The following is a 21,932-nucleotide window of genomic DNA, read 5'->3' as shown; positions in this document are numbered from 1 at the left end:
AGCAGCGACACCACAGACTGCTCCAACCTGAGAAGGGGGGGCAGCAAGAAAGGCAAAGTACATCTGGGTCAGATGCGTGAAAGGTCAGCTCCTTGGCAAAGATGAAAGGACACCCAGTGCCCTTATTTGATAGCAGAACCGCCAAGGTCGGTGGTTACCCTGACTCACGGTGGGGCTGGCTGAAAGCACAGCGATGTGGCAGGAAGAACAGAGGGAGTCATAAATAGCAGCTGGGTCAGTCATGACCAGGCGCAAGAAAGGGGACAGCGGCCTCTCTTTATATCTCTCTACTTACTAGTGGAGGGTAGCACAGACCTCCTTTTCCTCTGTAAACTGAAACAAAATGTAATATTTTAATTCTTCATTTATCTTCCTTTCCTCCTACCATTGCACAAAGGTGCAATGGAGATGGCACAAAATTACCTTTTAGTCTTCAAGTTGCCATCAATTGTGAGTGGATCGTGACAGACCTGGACGACCTAAGTGCCCCAGAGCCTGCAGGCTTCATCTGTGAGAGTGGCCCTGGCCAGCCTCTCTAGAGCAGCAGCCAGGCGCCTGCTGAGGCGTGCTGCACCAGCAGCACAGCAGTTCCCACGCAGGTGGACACGAGGAAGGCGGGTCACAGATGGAAGGGGAGCTGGGCTCACAAGGACAGCCCACTCTGGGAGCACACCTGAGACAGTGACAGTCCCCAAGGCCAGGTCTGCTCTGAAGAGCCGCAGGAGACCGAGCATTTGGGGCAAAAGGAAGGTGCTAGCCCCAGATCAAACACCTCTTTCGTCTTCCAAAGTTTCTCAAAACTGGTTGCTACTGACTCAAAAAACACCTCATACCACTGACAAAAAGTAGACTTTGGATGAAAATCCACCAGGCTCCATCTTCCCCGCTGGTGATCACTCAGCTGAGCCTACAGATTCAAAGACAACTAGCTTCAGTAAAGCTGTCTCATAAACTACCCTATTCAAACTAAATTCAACAGAATGAACATAAAATATCAGCTATGTACAAAGCACTATGTACTGTTTATATATAACCCTCTCCTATTAGGCTTATTTTTTTTTCTAGAAAGATGGTATTTTAAATACCAATTATTTCAGCATTTCTTGAATGTCTACGACATAACCACTTGCACTCTGGAGATTTAAAAATAATACACTGTTTATTACTCATCCTCAAAAAGCTCACATTTAAAAGAAAAGAGTTGAAGCAGGAGCTTGGTCTAGTTAAAGAGGCAAGAATATTAGAAGCAATTAGAGGGGAAGTCATACGTTTATGTATTGACTAAGTCATTTCCCTGCCTCTGCATGGATATTTTCTTACTGGATAATCACATGCAATGCACTGTTTCTACACACCTGTCTCCCCCATGAGGACTCACTTCGAAGATACCTTTATTCCCATAGAGATATTTATCACATCATTATTGCAAAATTAGAAGCCAAATTCCAACATTTTAAAAGCCATTTATGTTCACTCAGTAGTATATGATGCAATTATTAAAGTGGATATTTACAAAGATGTCATAATAATATGAAATTGCTTATATTTGTGGAAAAGGATCTAGAAATAAAATAAAATGCATATATATACATATAAGAACACTGAAAATAAATATACCAAATGGTTAAAAATGATCAAGTTAATTTTTTTCCATTCAGCTTTTTCCAGATTTTTCTAAGTAGCATATATTTTTAGTGGGGAAAAAAAGAACATACACAATTATTTGTAAAACTGAAAAAAAGCACTAAATATTTGAGATTGCGAGAGTAGATTCTGAATAGGTTTAATGGCAGAGAGGACTGAGTAAACAGCAGGGTCCTTTCAGCTGCTGTAACCAAACTCAACGCCCTAGGCCCATCAACCCTCCCCAGCCCCACCCTACCCACAGACTGAAAAGACCACCCTACCCCGTGACTCCTCAAGGGCGAGAAGGCCCCACTGCAGTATCTGTACTGACCATTTCCAAGTTGCCCACCAGAATGCGGGCTCCTACAGACAAACCTTATTTCTTTTCTAGCCCCCACCCCTCTGCTAGGGCCTACTCATGCTTCACTCACAATAAATGTTCTGCAAACCCTACTGTTCAAACAAGCACCATATGAAGAGCAGACATACACCATATGCTTCACCCCAACTGTGAGGATGTTTTCAAGAGCTCTGCTCACTCTATTACACAGCTCTCTTTACTAAAGTCTCTAGGAGACATTCCCGCTGGATCCTGGCACCAAAAAGAGCTACAATCTGCTGAGCAATTGGTCTTCTTACCTCATAGCTACCATCGTAAGTGGGACTGACAGGTTTCCTGTGGACAACTGGTTGCTAGAAAACTGAGAATTACCTTCAGAGTCCATTAACAATAGAACGCGCGTCATCACGATATTTGCTTTGAGCCTTACTCCCAGCTCCACTTTTTATTTCCTACGTCCCACTTTTAGCTCCGGTTGCCATGTGATACTGTACGTAGCTCTACAAGCTCTCCGAGCTACTCTCTGAAGTAAGTCCAAGTATGGGCATATCGACAACGCTAATAAAGGCTGCTTTAACCACACCGAAGCACAGGGAAGGACCAACAAGCAGCCAGATGTGCCACGGTCAGCTTTTCTGTAAATGCCTTCTCTCCAGAAGGACCAGGGGGAGGCAGCCGTTTCTCCCACAGACTTCTCATTTACAAAAGCCTATGGACAAAACAAATGGCCGCACCCATACCTTAACTCCATCACCGGTGCAAAGAGCATGCTGAGAAGAGCCGGGAGGCCAGGGATGTGAGGCATCAGAGAGGTCTCTCTCAGCAGCATAGTAGACCCTGTTAGACAGTCATATCAAAAGGCAACGTTAGGCACCTAATTCACACTGAGCAGAACGTCACTCCCTCCTAGCAAATTCCTTCTCATCCTCAGGCATCCCCTCCTCTGTTGAGCCTGTCCCCCCACACACCCCAACAGTGAAGAGCTCCCTGGTTCTGCGCCCACAGCACCCTACAGATAGAAGCCTTATTAGAGGCTTAAGCCTTTATCCTATCTGGGGATGACTTTTATTTGGTTACTCTTTTCTTATTTTTGTCCTCATCAGGCTACCAGGTTTATCCCAGGGCCAAGAACTTGGATTTGTTCTCCTTGTAGCCAAGCATGATGGAATGAATGAATGAGCAAGGGATCAATACCCACAGCCGTGTGTAAAAGGAAAGGTGAGAATGTTCCAATTCTTAAAGTTGCATCAGCCAATATACTCAAAATAGCCTAAAAATATAGCACAGAAGCACAAATTTGTTCACTAATTATAGGATAAATCATTCCTCGTAACTGAAGCCACGGGAAAGAAGAGCAAACGATGAAGGAACAGAGCCCTCCACTCACCAGTTGCATTGACTGAAAGGGAAGCTGCAACCAGCATTCTCTGGTGAAGATCTTCAGGGGTGTCGCTGATGATGACAGAGTTGATGCTCTCCTTCTCAATCCAAACACATCTGAAAGGGGAGTCGTCAGGAGATGGCTGTTGATCCACCGACTAAGCAATGTATTGTGCCCAATCCAAAACTAATATATTTCAAAGACACAGTCACAAGCAGTGCGATGACCAACAGGTGAAGTGTATTTACCATCCCAAACTCCTTTGTGACTCCTCTTTTCATCCCAGACCACCGCCTCTCCACGCTGGAGTCCTGGAGCTGGTCCTCCACTCCTCTCCTCCACTTTCTCCCATGTCATCCCAAATATTCCCTGGCTTCTAGTACCACCCACATGCTAACACCCAAATCTCCACCTCTATCCCAGATGCTCTATCCCAGGCTCCGGACCTGTAACGGCCACATCCCAGGCAGGCCGTCCATGGCATGTCCAGAGGAAACTTGGCATGGTCCACTGCCCCCCTCCTCTTTCACCTCTCAGAAGAGGCTCTGCAGCAGCCCAAGCAAGGGCATCCTCCACTCTTCCTCTTTCCACATCATTGACTCTCATCAAGCGCTAGCCTGTTGAATCCACACCCGAAAGCTCTCGTAAAACTGTCCATTTCTATACCTCCTGCCACGGACTGAGCACAGTCCTAATGTTCCCACCCTGCATTACAGCAGTGCCCAGCCTCAGAAGTATGCTCCTACTGAGGATCCTTCTACTCCAAAATCCAATGCATTCATCATGCAGGGGGTCCACAAACTTTAAAGTGCATACAGATCACCTGGAGATCTCGTGAAAATGCAGACTCTCACGCAAAAAGTCTGGGTGGGGTTTGAGCTCCACCTTTCTAACAAGCTCCCAGGGGATGCCTATGCTGCTGGTCCTAGAGGACACTTTGAGAAGCCAGGGTTTACCTTGCAGCCGAAGTGATCATTTTGAAACAGACATAATACGGCTTTCCGGCTGTCGTAGGATGAAGTCTACAACATGGCTTATGAAGCTCACCCTCATCTGCAGGAGCTCTGCAGTGCCCTCTGCTTCCCCCACCCCCCAACTCTCCAGTCCCACTACACATTCAGAAGTGCAAACTCTGAAATTCAGGTCTCTATGCACGCTGCTGGAGCCTCCCGCCTAGCCTGCACCCTCCCTCCCCAACACCTGTACCTTGGCTAACTCCTCTGTATCCTTCAGGTCTCAGATTTCTCTGGAAAACCTCCACGGCCTTCTGAGTATGGTCAGGGGCCCCTCCTAGATGCTTCCATAACGTTCTATGGCCCCTATCAAGACCCTCGTCAACTCATCTTGTAATTGCCAGTTTTTGTTTATGTACCCCCACCACTGAACCCACGATTTTGGGGAGAACACTGACTGCATTTTGTTCCCTATTGTTCCCCTCAAAAATACACTGTGCCCAGAACACAGTGGGCATTCACAGATTTTCAGAATGAATAACAATTATAATAAGAAATGAAGTCTCTGATGGAAGATACTCAAAAATGTCTTACATGGAATGGCTTTGATAGAAAGAGAGTACCTCAGATTTGGAGCTAGGAGAGAAATTAGAAGTTAGAAAAGGTAACATACTCCAACAGTTTAGATATAAATAAAGATAGATTCATTTCTGTAAATGAATAGAGGAGTAGAGGCAAAACAATGTCATGGAAAACTTAGGTCTCATACCTGAACTTGGATATTCTGGTCAAACTATGACACTTCAGTTCATAAGGGTTAAAAGGCCCATGAAGTATTGCCTGTACACACAAAATACACAGAATGTTACCAATAAAAAAGATACCACTTAACATACATTTTAAAAATCCAAAAGTCAGTTCATATTTAAAAAAAAAGAAAAAAGCTACATCTTAGTCATAACATTTTCATGATTCAGTGGGGGAAAAAGTGCCTTAAAGAAGGTATTTTTCCGAGATACAACTGATTCCTCCAATGGTTTCACTAACATTCCTCAATATATATAACTTAAGAAAGGCTTTGGCCCAAAAAGGAAACTACGAAACAGTTTAATAGAAGTGTTACCCTCTTCACTGCAGCAGAGAGCCCCGGTGAACAGGCCTGAGAACAAAGGGCAAAGGCTGGGACAGTGGAAGTAGAGGCCCCAGTCAGGAGGGATACCCCAGCCAGCCCTCTTGTCCAGGCAGGCAGCAGCCCCGACTCCAACGCCCATCGGGTGGGCTGAAACCCTCAGCAGGGGGAATCCAGGGTTAGGATACTGTTTCCTTTACTCTGATAAACAAGCACAGGTAGCCTTTGGAAAGGCTGGCTTAAAAAAAAGAACTAGTCAAAGCATTTCTCTGCACTAAACCCCAGGTTTTTCTCTTATTCATACAGGCTCCATTGTGAGACAGAAACAGCATTAAAAACTAGGAAAGAAAAACCATCATGACTACAATTCAGCATATAAATGATTTTAAGTTTTGAATTGTATTTTAAAACAACTCTTAAAAATTACCTTGCAGTTTGGGGTACCCAGCTTATTAGAAGAAAAGCTCTCCAACAAAATCCGGATCAGGTACTTTTCGTCATCTTTCACAGGCGATGGCACAGAGATGTCTGTCACATTTTCTACTGATTTGGAAAAGAGACTCTTGAGAACTTCATGGCTTTGCTGAACAAAATAAGAAAAGTTTGTTTTGCTAAAAGAAAAATATTGCATTAAAAGCACTTTATTCCAAACTGATCAAAGTATTTCATAGGCATGACCTTATTCTCAGCTGATCTCTAGGTCACTAAGGTGTCAGCAGATAATTTTATCATGTACAAGAAAAGAAGGAAGACAGGATTCATTAAAGGCTCAGTTCACTAGCCTTTACTACCTTTCAGCCATCAGAGAACTGAAAAGAGTGAGAAATATTTTTAAAAAGAAATTTTTGTATACAAGATTTTGGCTTCACATTGGGAATAGTACCAGAATTCCTGAAAGCGTTTTTCCCACATGGAATACAAACGCCGCCAGTTCTCCGGCTAACATTTTGCTGCTGGCTTGTCCTTACCCAATCCCAGCCCTCCTCATCCCCAGCAGAAATCACAGCAGGAAAATAAATGGCCTTCCACATCAGCTCAAAAGTGGCATCTCTGAAACCTCCAGATCAAGAAAAATAGCTTCAGAACTGATTTTGAAAGAAACAGTTGAAAGACATTTTGAAATGTTTTAAATACTTGAAGCAAATATTTTATAAATAACCTTCATTAGGGAAATAAATCTTGGGATCCATTTAAAAAAAAAAACTCCTCAAATAGAGAACATTTTGACATCTAATTTTCATTCCAAGAAGGAAAAAAATAGCTTAACAATAGGAAACTAACAAAAACAACACTCAGTCACCATAATTTAGTCTCAAAGAAACCTAGAAGACATTTAAAATGGAACCACACATCTTAATACACAGATACTGAACACTATCCAGCTATTTATCCCTCAATATCCTGAGAGAGGAAAAAAGTGCTCCCCTTTCCTCTCATTCTCTCTCTCTCCCTCTCACACATGCGTGTGCACACACACACACACACACAGCCACACATGCTCCAACAATAAGGACGAAAGGGCATACTTTCGACTCAAAGGACTCCTCCGCGAGCTCGGCATAGCCCTCCTTGATGAGGACATCTCTTATGCTGATGGTGTCCTGGACCCCCGAGTACCGATACACATCCACGTGCAGGACATTGTGCACAACAGAGAAGACCTTCACGAGGAGAGTGCAGCCGCTCACCAGGGAGGCAAACCGCCTGCTGGCCGCACCGCTCCAGTGCTCGCCACACACCAGAGACTTCGCAGACGGGCGCATTTTGCAAATCTTAAATTCCAAAGCCTACGGGACAGAAGAGCATGGCTGAACCAGTTTTACAAACAACTGAAACACTCATCCCAAACACCACTGAAAAATGACCCTGTCCACACATCTTCACCAGTGTTCTCACAAAAATCGTACTAAAAACAACTTCGGGGTAAGTGAGGACTTCATTGGTTTTGCTTTTCAACAACAAAAGTTTAGAATAACTTTTAGACTGTTCTCATATTGACAGAAGGGTGTGTGTGAATGTCTCCAGGCCTCAAAAATTCTGTATGGTTTTAACATAACCAGAAATCTTAGAAACTGTTATCAGAAAATACTGCTGAATTAAAACAACTAATTTTTTTTTCTAAGTGTGAAACCCTCCATATATTTTATAACTCACTCCAAAAACAATATTGGCAAAAATATCTATGGCAATATATATTTTGGAAAAAGCAGAAACTAAATTTGGGTAGTGTGACAAAACAAGTCCCTTCTCTGGGCCTTGGTCCCCACCCTGTAGGGTGACCTCCAGAATCCTTTCTAGCTTTAGACATTCCTCTACCTTACCTGAAACGGAAGTTCAAGAAGCTGACAGGGAATCTCCATCAGAAGAGCCAGCTCCACGTGCGCTCTGTTACCATAGTCTACAAAGAAGACCTGGAGGATGAGAAAGAGCCACGTCAACACAGGGCCAGCCCTGGGGCCTGCCAGCCATCGGCAACACCAGGATCCACACTAGTTCTGTGGTCGTGGGATTCTTAGTGGCCTGAGCTTGAATCCACGTTTTCTAGTAGACTACTTTTCTAACTGTAATTATTTTATACTTAATTTCCACTTAAAATTAGAAAAGACTTTCCATAACTGCTCTAAATTTGCCTCATTTCCCTTTAAGTGATTTGTTTCAGAAAACATACCTCAGCAGAATTCCCAGAAACATAAAGGATTTGAGCCCTAAAGTAGCTTTCTCTATCAAATTCAGAGAAAGGAGCCAGACAGACCAAGTCTGGGTGTGGGTGAACGGGCAGGGGAACCAATTTCAGTCGGTTTATTTCAGCAGTCAGCTTTCTCAGAATCTCTGAGTTCTTTTCATCAATCCTATATCCCCAAAAGTGTCCCACTTCAACCACCTGAAAAAGAAGAGGGGCACAGATGAAATCTCGGAAGGATTTCTGTAAAGAGGAACATAAGCTCAAACTGGAGGGCTGACATACTGTCCCAACACATTCCACAAACTTTATTCCACAAGTTTTTAACAGGGTTTATGAGGAAAAAAGGGGGGGGTGTCCCTGGTCAATTAAGGTGAGGAAACATTTGCAATACATCCCTCTCTTGGAGGTATGAGGTTCGCTAGCATACCAAAGCACCGAAGGCTCTGGGAGGGCCTGGAAGAGCAGGACCATCTCATCTCTGACTAGTCCCAAGGTGACAGCCACCCCCACAGAGCCTGCAGGTGTGGTGTGAATGCACAGCCCACTGGAAGAACAGGGGCAAATGGCAGGAATGGGAGAGTGGTCATCCCATCGCAAAGGGTCCCACTGGGCAGCTGCCATGAGACTACCACAGCCCACACTACTCGAGCTTTCCAGTCTGCCTGGAATGCAGGTTTCTGTGTGAAATCTTCCAGAGAACTGTAGCCACAGTTTTACCAGGAAGCATGTACGTATTTTAATTGATATTTTAAAGAAGTAAAAACCATACCCTAAAGAATAATGGTGCCAATGCCGGTTTGTTGACATAAACTGAATTATACAGTACATATCATTATACCAATTAATATTTTTACATGTATCTTGTCGCTAAAATTGATTTTTTAGCATTTAAATGTGCCTGACATTTTAAAAATTAAACTTTCATTCCAGAATGAACATTGCGTTTCATTTGGTATCACAGCAACGTACCAATTTAACAAGTACGGTAATTCAAGCTCACCCACATTTACTAGGTTACTAAGGTGCACAGGCTGTGTGCGTGCACGTGCGTGTGTGTCTGTGTACGTGTATTATTTCACGTACACGATACGACAATTCTAACTTGAGAAGAGAGAAGAGCTCTCGTGGCTCAGTCACACCATCCTTACCTCTGTAACGTCGATTGTTAAAAGGAGGTCTGTGGTCGTCCGAGGTCTGTCTGATGTGTCCAATGAGACTTGCAGAGCGTCTACTGTCTGCTTTTGGAAGTCCACATTCACCCTAGTTAACACGATTTTTAAAAAAAAGACAATAAAAGTCAAGTGTCAAGTGTTACAAAGAAAACATGTTTATGTATGTGAAGTTATTCCCTGAACTATTCCACTGTTTCTACACAAAAAGAACATTTAATAAAATCCTTAAGTCAGAGAAGATGAATTTGATTTCATCTGAAACTTGAGTTTCTGGTGGCTTCCTGAGCTACCCTGGAGGGGGTATGCACTCTGACAGTTACACACTGCCCTTCAGAAATATTCTAAAGGTCAAGACTCTCACAGAAGATCTAATTTCAAGGTATAAACTGTGAACTAGGGCCTGCAATGTTTCATAACTTGTGGTTTCAGAAGTGAGTGGCTTTGACTCTCAGAAAATTACAAGAATCCATGCCTGGTTCAATGTTGTTAGAAAACACACACGATTTTCTAATAAACCCAAGAAATATTATTCATTTCTTAAAGGAATAAGATACTAAATGCTAAATTTCAAGGATATGAAATAAAAATTTGATAAAAAATAAAAGTAGCCTTTCCGAATACTTTTATTCTAAAATGAAGAGGAAGCATTATTAGAGAGACCCTGATCTAACGCTCTTTCCAATTTTCAGATCCATTTATTAAATAAGACTGACTCAGGCGAAGCTACTGTTAAAAAAAGAGGGGCCTGGCCTGGTGGCACAGCGGTTAAGTGCACACGTTCCGCTTCAGCAGCCCAGGGTTCGCCGGTTTGGATCCCGGGTGCGGATGTGGTACCGCTTGGCAAGCCATGCTGTGGTAGGCGTCTCACATATAAAGTAGAGGAAGATGGGCATGGATGTTAGCTCAGGTCCAGTCTTCCCCAGCAAAAAGAGGAGGATTGGCAGCAGTTAGGTCAGGGCTAATCTTCCTCAAAAAAAAAAAAGAGACAAGAGGCCCAAAATGGAATCTCTTATGCCAAGCTCCACCAAAACTTCAGACCTAACCTAACTGCAGCCTCATCCTCCCAGGACGGGACCTTCAACCAGCCAACCTAAATTTCCTGGTCAGCACTAGGAGGTCATCTGCCCTTACAGGGGCAAGCTTGCCTAGAGCAACACATTCTTTGCTAATGATTTCCTTTTTTCTGTGCCCTGCCTTTAAAAACCTTTCCTTTCTGCAGCTCGATGGAGCTCCTTTCTAGCTGCTAAGAGGAGATGCAGCCCGATTCATGAATTGTTCGATAAAGCCACTTTGATCTTTTAAATGTACTCTGTTGAATCTTTTGCTGCTTCACACCACCCAGCAGGACAGGTCTTCTCTGTGCTACAGACCGAGCCCACTGCACTCCCACACTCGCAGAATCAAAACCTCCCACACTGGATGTAGCAGACGGGACATATTTCCCCTCCCTCGCCAAGTCCTCAAATTCCTGTCAAGTTCCTCGTGTAAAAAGATTACCAATAATAAATGAGAATTCACACATAAGGTACTGTGAGAATATGACCAAAAGGCAAAGGAATCTGTTACAAATACTGAAGAGTGATTTAATTCCGTCCAAGAGGAGAAAATCCACGCGCTTGGTGGCAGCTGCCAAGTGATGAGTGCACTACTCTGGGCCGAGCAGGCCTCAGGCAGCCCAGCCCTCCTGTCAAACGAGGGTGGAGGCAAAGACCCCGCTCAACAAGGAAGGGGTGGCTTGTGCTGCAAGCAACCGGGCGCTCTGAACTGCATCTCCATTTTGTCCCACGGTCTGCTCTGCTGAGGTCAAAGAATATTCCACTTTGCTTAAAAAGAGAAAACGCGCGACTGTAAAGACGAAGAAAGGAAACAAATAACAGGTTTGATCCCCACTATTTAAACTGAAAATTACATAAATGGTTCCACCCAGTCCTCCCAACAGCCTGTACCACAGGTGTCACATCTATCAAACAGATGAAAAGCAATGAGGTTCAGAGAGGTCAAGTAATATGCCCAAGGACACACGGCTAGACAATGAAACCAGGATTCAAGGCACCTCTAGCTGGCTACGAAGCCAGTGCTTTTAATGTGAACTTAGCAAGGTTAAAGAGTCATTTAAAAATAATATTTGAAAATGTGAACGGGGGTGAACAGAGCCTTGCCTTCTGAGGATACCTCGTGTTCCTGAGCTTTGACACAGTCCCTCCTTGCACCTTCCCTTCAATCTCCTCTGCAGAGTGGACGCTGAGCTCCAGGGAAACCTTCAGCTGCGACATCTTAACTGCCATGTACACCGCAGGAAGAGTTTTAAACCTCTCTGTCGGATTCCGTGCAAACTCCACAAAGGCTCTGCTCCACAGACGTAAACAAAACATACACTTATCAGGCGTCCAAGAAAAGAGCTCAGTGCATAGTAATCCCTCAAGATCAGAGAGGAACTTTCAGTTACAACTCTCCTCAAAATGTCAGTAACTCTTTATTCTATTATCAATCAAGACGTACTTATTTAAGTAAAGATTACTCACTTAAGAGATCTAAAAGTCACCAGGACATATCACAAGACTAAAACCCAGTATCACCCGATGTATTACGCAGTATAAGGCAGAACAAACACTGAGTCCAAATGCAATTTTCAGCTAAGAAATCTTAATTCTCATAATTAGAAGAGAAGGACAGTCTTTTAGTTTCAGGGTTCTTTTCTATTTTATTGTAAAATAAACAGAGAAAACCACACAAATAAGTAGTACAGCGATCTTTGTCTTCTCCCTTCAAGAAAACCATCAGGTTTATTACCCACTCGCGCTGATGAGCACCCCACCCTCCCACATCTCCGAGTCCCATCCCACCCCTTTCTCTAGCGGGATGAGGATCAAGCAGCAGGCAGGGTGCCTGCCAGACACCTCCTGGGACAAAGAAAAAAAGCACTGAGTTTAGATTCATTTGTACATGAATGTCAGAATGCTCCTAGGTCGAACATCACACTCTTGCCAACAGACATAAGATCCCTCCAGCTACTGTCAGGAAAATGTGTGATTCTGAGTGATCTGGAAGAATACTGAGCTGATGAAGAGCATCAAGTGGGTACAGAATCACCTCCTAGCACGAGGAAGGGAGCAGCCTGCTCAGTCTGCGCCCCTCCTTTGGCTTCACGCTGCTGCCTCCTGGAGCACTCTCCTCCTCTCTCCTAGTGCACTGACTGCCTGCCCTCATCTCCCCTCCACACCCCGTACCTCTTGGTAAACTCACTACTAAACATAGGCGCTTCCCTTCTATCCTCTGCCTGACTTACTCACCTCCATTTCTATTGTCTGTCTCTAGAGGCGTCCTAAGTCTCTCCCTAGAAATAATCTCTTCTAAACTCCAGACCACATTTCCAGATTCTAATCTTCCATGAGTTGTTTACAACTGGACATCTCCACAGCCAAGCCTGTGACATTCCCTGCCCACCCACTATTGCCTTGCCCTGTCCCGTCGCCCTGCCTCAGCGTCTGCTCCTGGTAGCCCCATCCTCATCAACACCAGGCTGGAAGACCTGACCCTCTTCAGTTCCTCTCTCTCTGTCCTCCAAATGCAATCAACAGCCAAACCCAGGAGATCTCCTCTCCCACAGGTTGCCTCCTTTGCACTTCAAACATCACCATCCTGGTTCACATCTTATTACCTGGTTTGAACAACTGTGAAGACTCTGGATGTTTCCCTCTCTTCAACATTCCCTGATTACATTCCACAAAACACAGTTCAGCTTAGCACACTCAGAGGTCTCCAAATGCCCATCTATTCACGCTCACGCTCATCAGTTGGCTACAATGGACCATCCAAAAGACAGCGCCTGACCTCCCTCAAAACAGACTCAACCTCACACAAAAGCCAGCTCTCAGCAAAGCAGCTTCCGGCTGCACCTTGCACACACCTACGCTTTCCACAGTTACCGCTCGGCTCACCCCCCATCCTGCCCCACCTGCCTCCTCCACGTGCCCCAGGCCTCCTACTCTCCAAGACCCACCTCAGACACCTGCTGGCAAGTTCCAAGCGAACCTTCCTGCTCCTCTTCTGAGCCTCAGAGAAAATGACTTCGGACCACCTGGGCCCCCCCATGATATTTCACGACAGGCAAATGTGTGTGGAACCAATTCTACTCTCAGCCCTACCACTAAGCTGAAAGCTGCTCACCGTGTGCCCTCCGCACCCCACACAGCTCCACACTCAAGTGGGCCCTGCTTGAGCCCCAAGAGAATACAGCTTTACTCTTTCAGGTACTATTTTATGTCATTCTTTCTTTGCCTTTAAAGATCTGACACACAAGAAGTGGTACCAGAAGAACACTGTTACTTCCCCCAAGTAATAGGCATGACATTGATATTGTCACCAAAAAGCCAGAAATACAAGGAATTGAGTAAAATATAATTAAAATATCTAGAAAGAGGTCCCAGACAGGAAGAATATGGAACACAGACTCCACTCCAAGAGTAAAGATTAGTGAGAGACGCTGCTGCAGCCTGAGTGAGAGCCCAGCCAGCCAGCCACTCAGATCAGTCATGAGAACATCTCTGCACAACTGGAACCCAGCCAGGGCAAACGACTTCCAACCATCAAGAAAACAGCTGGCTGTGTGGTCCCATGGTTGGACAGTGACTTCACAGTTATGACTGTCTGCAGTTTGTATTAGAGTATTTAAGAAAACTTGAGACACAGTAAGACTCATTAGCTAAATCTGTTAACAGCTGTTAAAGTACTTAGAAAGATTTCTTGTTAGGGTTATGAATTTGCCACGTGAGGCATTTACAAGCTTACAAAGAAAACCAATATATTAATCATAGAAAAAGAACTTAAAACATTTGAAAGAATTAATCCAAACTGAAAACGAATTTAATATGTTCAACTTCAGTTATTAAACATTAATCAAAGAAAAAGTAGAAGTTTTTATTTACTAGATTTACAAAGCTTTGTAAATAAAATTTATAGAACACGAAAAAATTTCTAATTTAAAAAATCAAAAATCAATTTAAAAATTATACAGTCTTTTCTGTGCATAAACATTCCCTCTTGGAAATAAAAACTCAAAGCGATACTCCAAAACATGCCATTTGTTCCTTATCTGTAACTAAAATAAGGTCAAATATAATTGAGTTTTTGAAGTATTTGTCTTCCAAAAATATTTAGAACATATAAGTTCTAAATAATTAGAGGCAGATAAACTATTTTAGGGCATTTTTATGGCCTACAAAGTAACACATTACTAGCATTCACCATGGAAATCTAGGGACAGACGCTATAAAGTGAAGTGCACTTTCAGAGCATCAACCCTAGGACCACATTACCTTACGAAAGCTTCCTGGCATTAGACCGCGGACCACACAGGTTAGTTCCTTTAGGAGGTCACATGGTTGAAAGAGAAGATAAATTGCTACTGACAAGATAAAGCAAAGCTACATCAAGAGCTGTCTGTAGCAGCCCATATGAAGAACCACTTCCACACGCACTCAGTTTTAAGAATTGGCTCCTGTACACATTAAAAACGTTATGGCTCTTTCATAATTGCAGTTGATTACACAAATATAGTACTTACTTTGAACCATCAAATACAATGGATTTGACTTGACCACATTGTCTAAAGAGAGACTGCAGTTGTTTATAGTAGAGAAATCCATAGGGAGGAATGTGTTTCAACTGTAAACATGACATGGTATTAATTAGAGCAGACACAGGAACTAACAAAATGGTTATAATGTTCATAAGCTTAAAGCTGCTACACATTATTTTAGTTCACAATAACATGGTTTACTATCTTCAGTAACTCTAAGATACAGACTCCAGATCAGTGTATTTAATGACTAATTACTCAATTATAACTAAGTTTCAATAATAAATATATGTTAAATAAAGGCTAATTCTTCCCCTGTTAAAACACTTCAAAAGTCTATTACAGAAAAATTAAGATTTGTTTCTTTTTATTTTACCTTAAAATAATCAAGCTGACAAATACATCTTTTTAAAACATAGCACTTCTACTTATGGAATAATGAGGACTTTAAAGGAAAACGTGCTCTTCGTTAGAAGGGGAGGATCTCCTCATCACCAGAGCCAGAAGCCAACCCCAGTGGAGCTGGGGCAGATCTCGCCTAACCCTTGGAGCGCTCCCCCTTCTCTTAGGGCGAGTAGTGTTCCAGGCTCTGGCGCTGGCAGGAAACCTGGAGTCCCCTGCCGTGCGGCAGGTCCTGTTAGCTCAGAGCCCACCACAGTTCCACGAAAGGTGCCTGGAAAAGCCGGGGCTGTGGACTCAGGTCTAAGTTCAAATCCTGTCTTATAAAGTCTTAGGCAAGTTACGGAACTATCCTAGGACTCAACTGCCATGTCATGAAATAAGGATGTGACAAACCCCCAACTCAAACGGTTAGCCCACAGAAGACTGACTAAAACGGACTTAAAGGCCCTCTCAGACAAGCGCTAAGTAAATACTAGCCATCACTTCGTTCTTAGAATGCACACAGTAGGTAACTTTTACCCCCAGAGAGCACGGGGAACAGGCCGGCTGGTGGTTGAAGGAGGCCAGCACAGCTCCAGGTCTCAGGAGGCGTCCTGCAGGCTCTGCCCTAGTGCACACGAGGGGAGAACACCACAGAGGGGGAGAGGGAGCCGACCAAACAAGCTTGGTCCACCCCATGATCAACAAGAGCAGGGGCCCAGCCACACTTCTCAAACAGGACAAAAAGCTAATGACCACCTTGTAAATTAAGATTCCTTCCCTAGGTATAAACTCATCTCAGCTGTCTGTCTTTCCCAGCGTGAGCACAGACCCCTTCTAGCGCTCTTCAAAGAACTCTATAAAGCTCTAGCAACCTGTGACCCTCTCCTTGAGAACTCTTTATTTCTTCAGTAATAGTGGTGATGGCAACAATAACAGGAATAAAAGCTGGCAATCACTGAGTATGTATCACTGTATGCCAGGAACTTTGCCAAGGGCTTCACATTCCCTTTACTAAGATGCAGGCGAGGGGCCAGCCCAGTGGCGCACGTTCCACTTCGGCGGCCCGGGGCGCACCGGTTCAGACCCTGGGTGTGGACATGGCACTGCTTGGCACGCCATGCTGTGGTAGGCATCCCACATATAAAGCAGAGGAAGATGGGCACAGATGTTAGCTCAGGGCCAGTCTTCCTCAGCAAAAAGAGGAGGATTGGCAGCAGTTAGCTCAGGGCTAATCTTCCTCAAAAAAAGAAAAAAATGATGTAGGCGAATCATGAACCCAAGAGTCCAACGAAAGTCCAATTCCCAAAGGCTTTATTCCAGCTACGTATCCTGAGGTTATCATGTGCTCAGAGCTAAACAAACGGTCCATGGAGGGTGATCTGGTCAGCGCCTGTGGCTGCTATCAGATTCTCCCAAAGCACACGCTACTTAAATGCTAATCACCAGCCCATACCTTCTAGTTCAGATTCTGTGGCATGGAGCTCTCAAATCTGAATATAAAAATAAACAAACACTCTCAAGGGAATTCTGTTGGGCATTCAAGACTGGGGACCACAGTTTAAATCGCAGCACTAAGTTGCCAACCAATAATATTTTACTTCATGTAAAATGAAGTTGTTAACTAAATGTTCTTAAACTTATGGAGAAGTGCCTTAAATCCTTCAAAATGGCACATGATCAGTCAGCATTAGCCATGAATACATAACTTTCTTTTAAGGCTGGGTCTACAAAAGGAAGCAAGACTGAGGAGCAAAAGGATGCACATGAAAAGGGCAAAGAAGCCACAATATTTGCTTTCAGGGAAAAATCCACTTGGTACTAAAAAAAAGAAACAACAGGAGAAACAAAATCTGTTAGCACACAGAATTGAACCTCCATTTGAAAAGCAGGGCCCCTCCCTCCCCAGGGAGGGCTGCTGCTCCTCTCCACCTACCACGACGGTCGTCTTCGGGTCTTTGCCGGCCAGCTCCCTCACTGCCATCTCTTCATCAGGTGGCCCAAAAGTAAAGTAGTTTGGATAAAAAGCACCTGCCAGTACAACCTGGAAGAGAAACTCATTTTCATAAAGTAACAGCATTATTTTATCAGTTTGTCTCACCAATATTCTATCTCATCCAAGACGGATATGACATCTATAATGTAAAACAAAGAGCTTACGGAAAAAAAACACACCTGTTACCAATCAAGCAGAAAGTCACAATTCTGGTTATTTCACCATAATAGAAATACTTTATACATGGTCTTTCTTCAAAGGAGCTTGAGTACTTCTCAAAATGAGGTTTAGGAAACAGTGGTGAGTTGAACAAGGATACAGATGATAATACACACACAGCCCCAGAGGTTGGCCAACTTTTTCTGCCTTCTCCCCAACATACTTACTTCTATGCGTCAGGCACTTTCCCAGATACCTAGGTAAAATTCCAGTTTGGACACTCAGATCTGGAGCAGCAGGCCCTCATCCGACATTCACTTCTAAAAAGCACTCTGCAAAGTCTCCTCTTCAATACAAATACACCCATCTGAAACTCTCCCAGACTGAAAGCAACCTGACACCCAGAAAAACACTCCGTTTTCCAGCATCACCCAGTTTGCGGGCAACTACCTAGAACCCAATCCTCCTCTGAACCCCTACATCGGAAGCATTAGCCACCTTTCAGGCTACACTTCCCTCACACAATTCCTCTAAGGTTCTATCCAACAAGCTAATCTGATCATGTTAAATGACCCCAAATTTAAAATAATATTTTCAGTGTAAAGGAATAGCTACATACATTGAATAACATTAAGAGTATTTTTATTTTCCTAAAAGCTAAAACAAAAGAACTTCTCCTGAAGCAGTAATAACAGTTGGTACTCTAGAGGAACACTCCTCTGGAGAATAGAAACAGGTCTGGATCATCAACTCAATGACACGGAAAACCTAAACTATGCAAAACTTGAGTTTTTCCTGGTTCCCAAAAGCAATATGAACATTGTGGACTTAAAATCTCCTTTGAGGCACGATTTGTATCAGAAAGGAGGAGTAATTACTTTCTCAACCACAAGACCTAATAAGCAGAAAAACCAGGAAAAGATATCCAGGAAACTCCCACACACCTGAAGGATGAATCTCTGCTTATAGATATACTCTTGGTCCATGACAGGCCGTCGAGAATCAACATGCATGTTGAACTGTGAGATTCTATTCTTCAATTCTTCATACAATTCAGCCACCTAAGAAAAACATTGAAATACGATGTCTCAAAACACATGTTATTCAAATAGTGAAAACACTGGAAAACAAGTGCACAATGGGAAAAGTATTAATACATCTATGGGATGAAACACAGCAGCTATTAAGAATCATCTATTAAAAATTAATAAAGAATAGAAAGGATGCTCAATACAATACTAACAGAAAATACCAGGACACAAAACCGTATATGCTTCATGATCCCAATTTATAAACACACAACGACCCCTGTTGAAAGCCCCGCAAACACCCACCACAATCACCTATGGGTATCAGAAGAGGTGACCATGACCACATCCTTTGCCTTAAGTCCTTTAAACACTTCCAAAACCTCTGCCAGGAACATGTACTGCTTTTGTGATTAAAAATAAGCCAAATGACCTTAGGATAAACAGTCGCCCTGAACAAAACAAACACCCAGTTGCAATAAAAATCATTCACACAGAATACCCAACTTCAAATGTACACACTCATGAGAATACACATTCCAAATACCTATGAACTCATCATAAATTAACTTACCACAAAATTATCTCAATAAATTACAAAAAGTAAAAAACCACACAAACCACAGGCGAACATAACTGGAAAAACACAAGTAAAAAGAACTGGAAGGACAGAAAACCTTAACAGCCAGGCCCTGTGAGGACAGAAAAGCCTGGGGACAGGGAAGGAAGGGCCCAGTCCACGGGCACATTAGCCTATTCATTTCCATATGACTGCTATCTTTTTTATAAGACTTTGGTCCAGATAAGTTCTCTAATCAGAAATCAATTTAAAATTATGTAAGTCACTTTCTCTGACCAAAATGAGATATAATTAGAAATTAACAACAAAACAAGTTATCCAAAAATATTTCTTTCTACCTGAGAACTCAAATACTCTTCCAAAAAACTCTCGAGGGGCTGGCCCGGTGGTACAGCGGTTAAGTTTGCATGCTCCCCTTCTCAGCAGCCCGGGGTTCACTGGTTCGGATCCCAGGTGCGGACATGGCACCACTTGGCATGCCATGCTGTGGTAGGCGTCCCATATATAAAGTAGAGGAAGATGGGCACAGATGTTAGCTCAGGGCCAGGCTTCCTCAGCAAAAAGGAGGAGGACTGGCAGTAGTTAGCTCAGGGCTAATCTTCCTCCAAAAAAAAAAAAAAGAAAAAAACCTCTCGAGTCAAGGAGGAAACCAACAGTAAAAAAAAGTTACAGACAGGGATAACAACGAGATCCCTACACGTCAAAAATCAATGGGATGTGGCCCAAACTGTACACACAAGAAAATTCACAGCTTTAAATGCCTTTATTTAAAAGATTTAAAGTATTAATGAATTAAATTCTCATCTCAGCAAGACTAAAAAAGTAAACCAAGAGACAGAGAAGAACTAAATTAATAGGAAAAAGCAAAACTCAATCAATTCCCCCCCCCCCCGAAAAAAAACACCTACACAAAAAAAACAAATCAAACCAAGAGTAAGTTCTCTGAAAATAAAATAAAACAGATTAAGCATCTTGCAAATCATGCAGTAAAAGACTAATTCAGCAGGCCTGGGCTGTCCACACCCTGCACCTTCCAAAGAAAGATTTGATTTCTGGAAGGTCACCTCTAAGCCCTTGGAATATCTTGAATCATAAGAGTGTCTTTGTTTACCTGAGGCCTTGGTCATGAGAAATAGCTTATGGTGACAATGTGATCTACGTATGGTGGGGGCCTCGGGCCATGCAATATTGATGTGACCTCTGGAGGGGTTAAAACTAAGTGACTAAGGTCAGCCACACATGTACCCCTGACTATGTAACCAACCCTCAATAAAACTCTGACACCAAGGCTTGGGTAAGCCTCCTGCCTGGCAATACTTCACGCCTGCTGTCACATATCGTTGCTGGGGGAATTCTTCGCACCTGTTAGACTCCACTGGGAGGAGACAAGGTGAAAGCTTACACCCTGTCTCTTCTGCACCTCCCTCACGAACCTTTTCCCTTGTCAACTGTAATCTGTATCCTTTAGCTGTATAAACCATAACCAGGAGCATAACAGCTTTTCTGAATTCTGTGAATCCTAGTCAATCACTGAACCTAAAGGTGGTCTTGGGACCCCCCGAGCACAAATCTAATCAAGAACCAAAGAGAGAATACAAGTACACAATATTCAGAATGAGAAGATGATGTGATCACTTTTGAAACCATAAATATATAAATATAGACCTGCCTTACAAGATATGTTGAAAGGAGCTCTCCTATCTGAAACAAAAAGGCAAAGGCATACAAAGCTTTGAGCGAGGTGATAAACAGATAGACAGAATCAGGAAATTGTAAATCTGTATCAGAACAGGATAGTATACACTTAATTATAACATAAAGGTTAAAAGGAAAGGAAACATTAAAATAAATACAGCCACGTCAATTTGGTAATGAATCCACAATACAAAAAGGGATAACTGGTGACAACAGAAACACAGAAGGGGAGAGGAATCTGCACAGGCAAATGGAGATAACGGGCTATCAGCAGAAAAAAGACTATCTCACCTATGAGACGTTTTATATAAACCACACAGCAACCACAAAACAGAAACTCAGAGCAGAGTGAAAAAACATTTTTAAAAAAAAAAAAGAGGAAACCGAGAAACATATCACAGAAACCCACCAAAGTGAAATGGCAGACAGAAACACAAGGAAAAAGGAACAAGAGAAATACAAAGCAACCAGAAAACAAAAGATAAAATGGCAGTATTAAGCCCTCATATACCAATAATCATCCTAAATGTAAATGCATTGATTTCACCAATCAAAAGACACAGAGTGGAGTCAGCCCTGATGGCCTACCAGTTAAAGTTCAGCGCGCTCCACTTTGGTGGCCCACGTTCAGTTCCTGGGTGCAGAACCACGCCACTCATGAACCAGAACTTACAACTATACACAACTATGTACTGGGGCTTTGGCCGGGGGCGGGGGGTGCGGCAGGGACACCGGGGTAAAAGAAGGAAAAAAACGGAGGAAAACTGGCAACAGATGGTAGCTTAGGGTGAATCTTGCCCTGCAAAAAAAAAAAAAAGAAAGTCCTTCCTGCATATGCCGCTTAAGAAGAAAAGACACAGTGTGGCAGGATGGATTAAATCAAAAGACCCAAAAATATGCTGCCTCCAGGAGACCCATCTCAGCTCTAAAGACAAACACAGACTCAGGGTGAAGGCATGGAAGACCATACTCCAAGCTAATGGCAACCAAAAGACAGCAGGTGTAGCCATACTCATATCAGACAAAATAGACTTCAAGACAGAAAAGATAAGAGACAAAGATAGACATTATACAATGATAAAGGGGACAATCCATCAAGAAGACATAACATGTATTAATATAGGCACCTACCATAGGAGCAAAGTATATAAAGTAATTATTAAGAGCCTAAAGAAGAAATGGACAGCAACACAGTAACAGCAGGGGACTTTTCAACACTCCACTCACATCA

General features: G+C 43.1%; 1 protein-coding gene across 1 annotated transcript in view; it reads right to left on the bottom strand.

Annotated features, from left to right (window-relative positions):
- Window positions 1-21,932, bottom strand: part of LOC124230976 (ATP-dependent RNA helicase TDRD9) — a 61,193-nt gene that overhangs the window by 24,835 nt on the left and 14,426 nt on the right. The window contains exons 9-20 of the mRNA XM_046647573.1: window positions 18,343-18,459; window positions 17,180-17,287; window positions 14,848-14,948; window positions 11,457-11,630; window positions 9,261-9,372; window positions 8,098-8,310; window positions 7,751-7,840; window positions 6,956-7,216; window positions 5,857-6,012; window positions 5,070-5,140; window positions 3,354-3,463; window positions 2,707-2,803 (exon numbers count right to left, since the gene is read on the bottom strand). Of these exons, the coding sequence (XP_046503529.1) occupies window positions 2,707-2,803; window positions 3,354-3,463; window positions 5,070-5,140; window positions 5,857-6,012; window positions 6,956-7,216; window positions 7,751-7,840; window positions 8,098-8,310; window positions 9,261-9,372; window positions 11,457-11,630; window positions 14,848-14,948; window positions 17,180-17,287; window positions 18,343-18,459 (1,610 nt within the window). The remainder of the gene's footprint in view (window positions 1-2,706; window positions 2,804-3,353; window positions 3,464-5,069; window positions 5,141-5,856; window positions 6,013-6,955; window positions 7,217-7,750; window positions 7,841-8,097; window positions 8,311-9,260; window positions 9,373-11,456; window positions 11,631-14,847; window positions 14,949-17,179; window positions 17,288-18,342; window positions 18,460-21,932) is intronic.

This window comes from Equus quagga, chromosome 20, assembly GCF_021613505.1.
Source record: "Equus quagga isolate Etosha38 chromosome 20, UCLA_HA_Equagga_1.0, whole genome shotgun sequence".
Taxonomy (NCBI): Eukaryota; Metazoa; Chordata; class Mammalia; order Perissodactyla; family Equidae; genus Equus; species Equus quagga.
The sequence above is the reverse complement of the archived record's forward strand: the minus strand, read 5'-3'. Positions and strand labels throughout refer to the sequence as shown.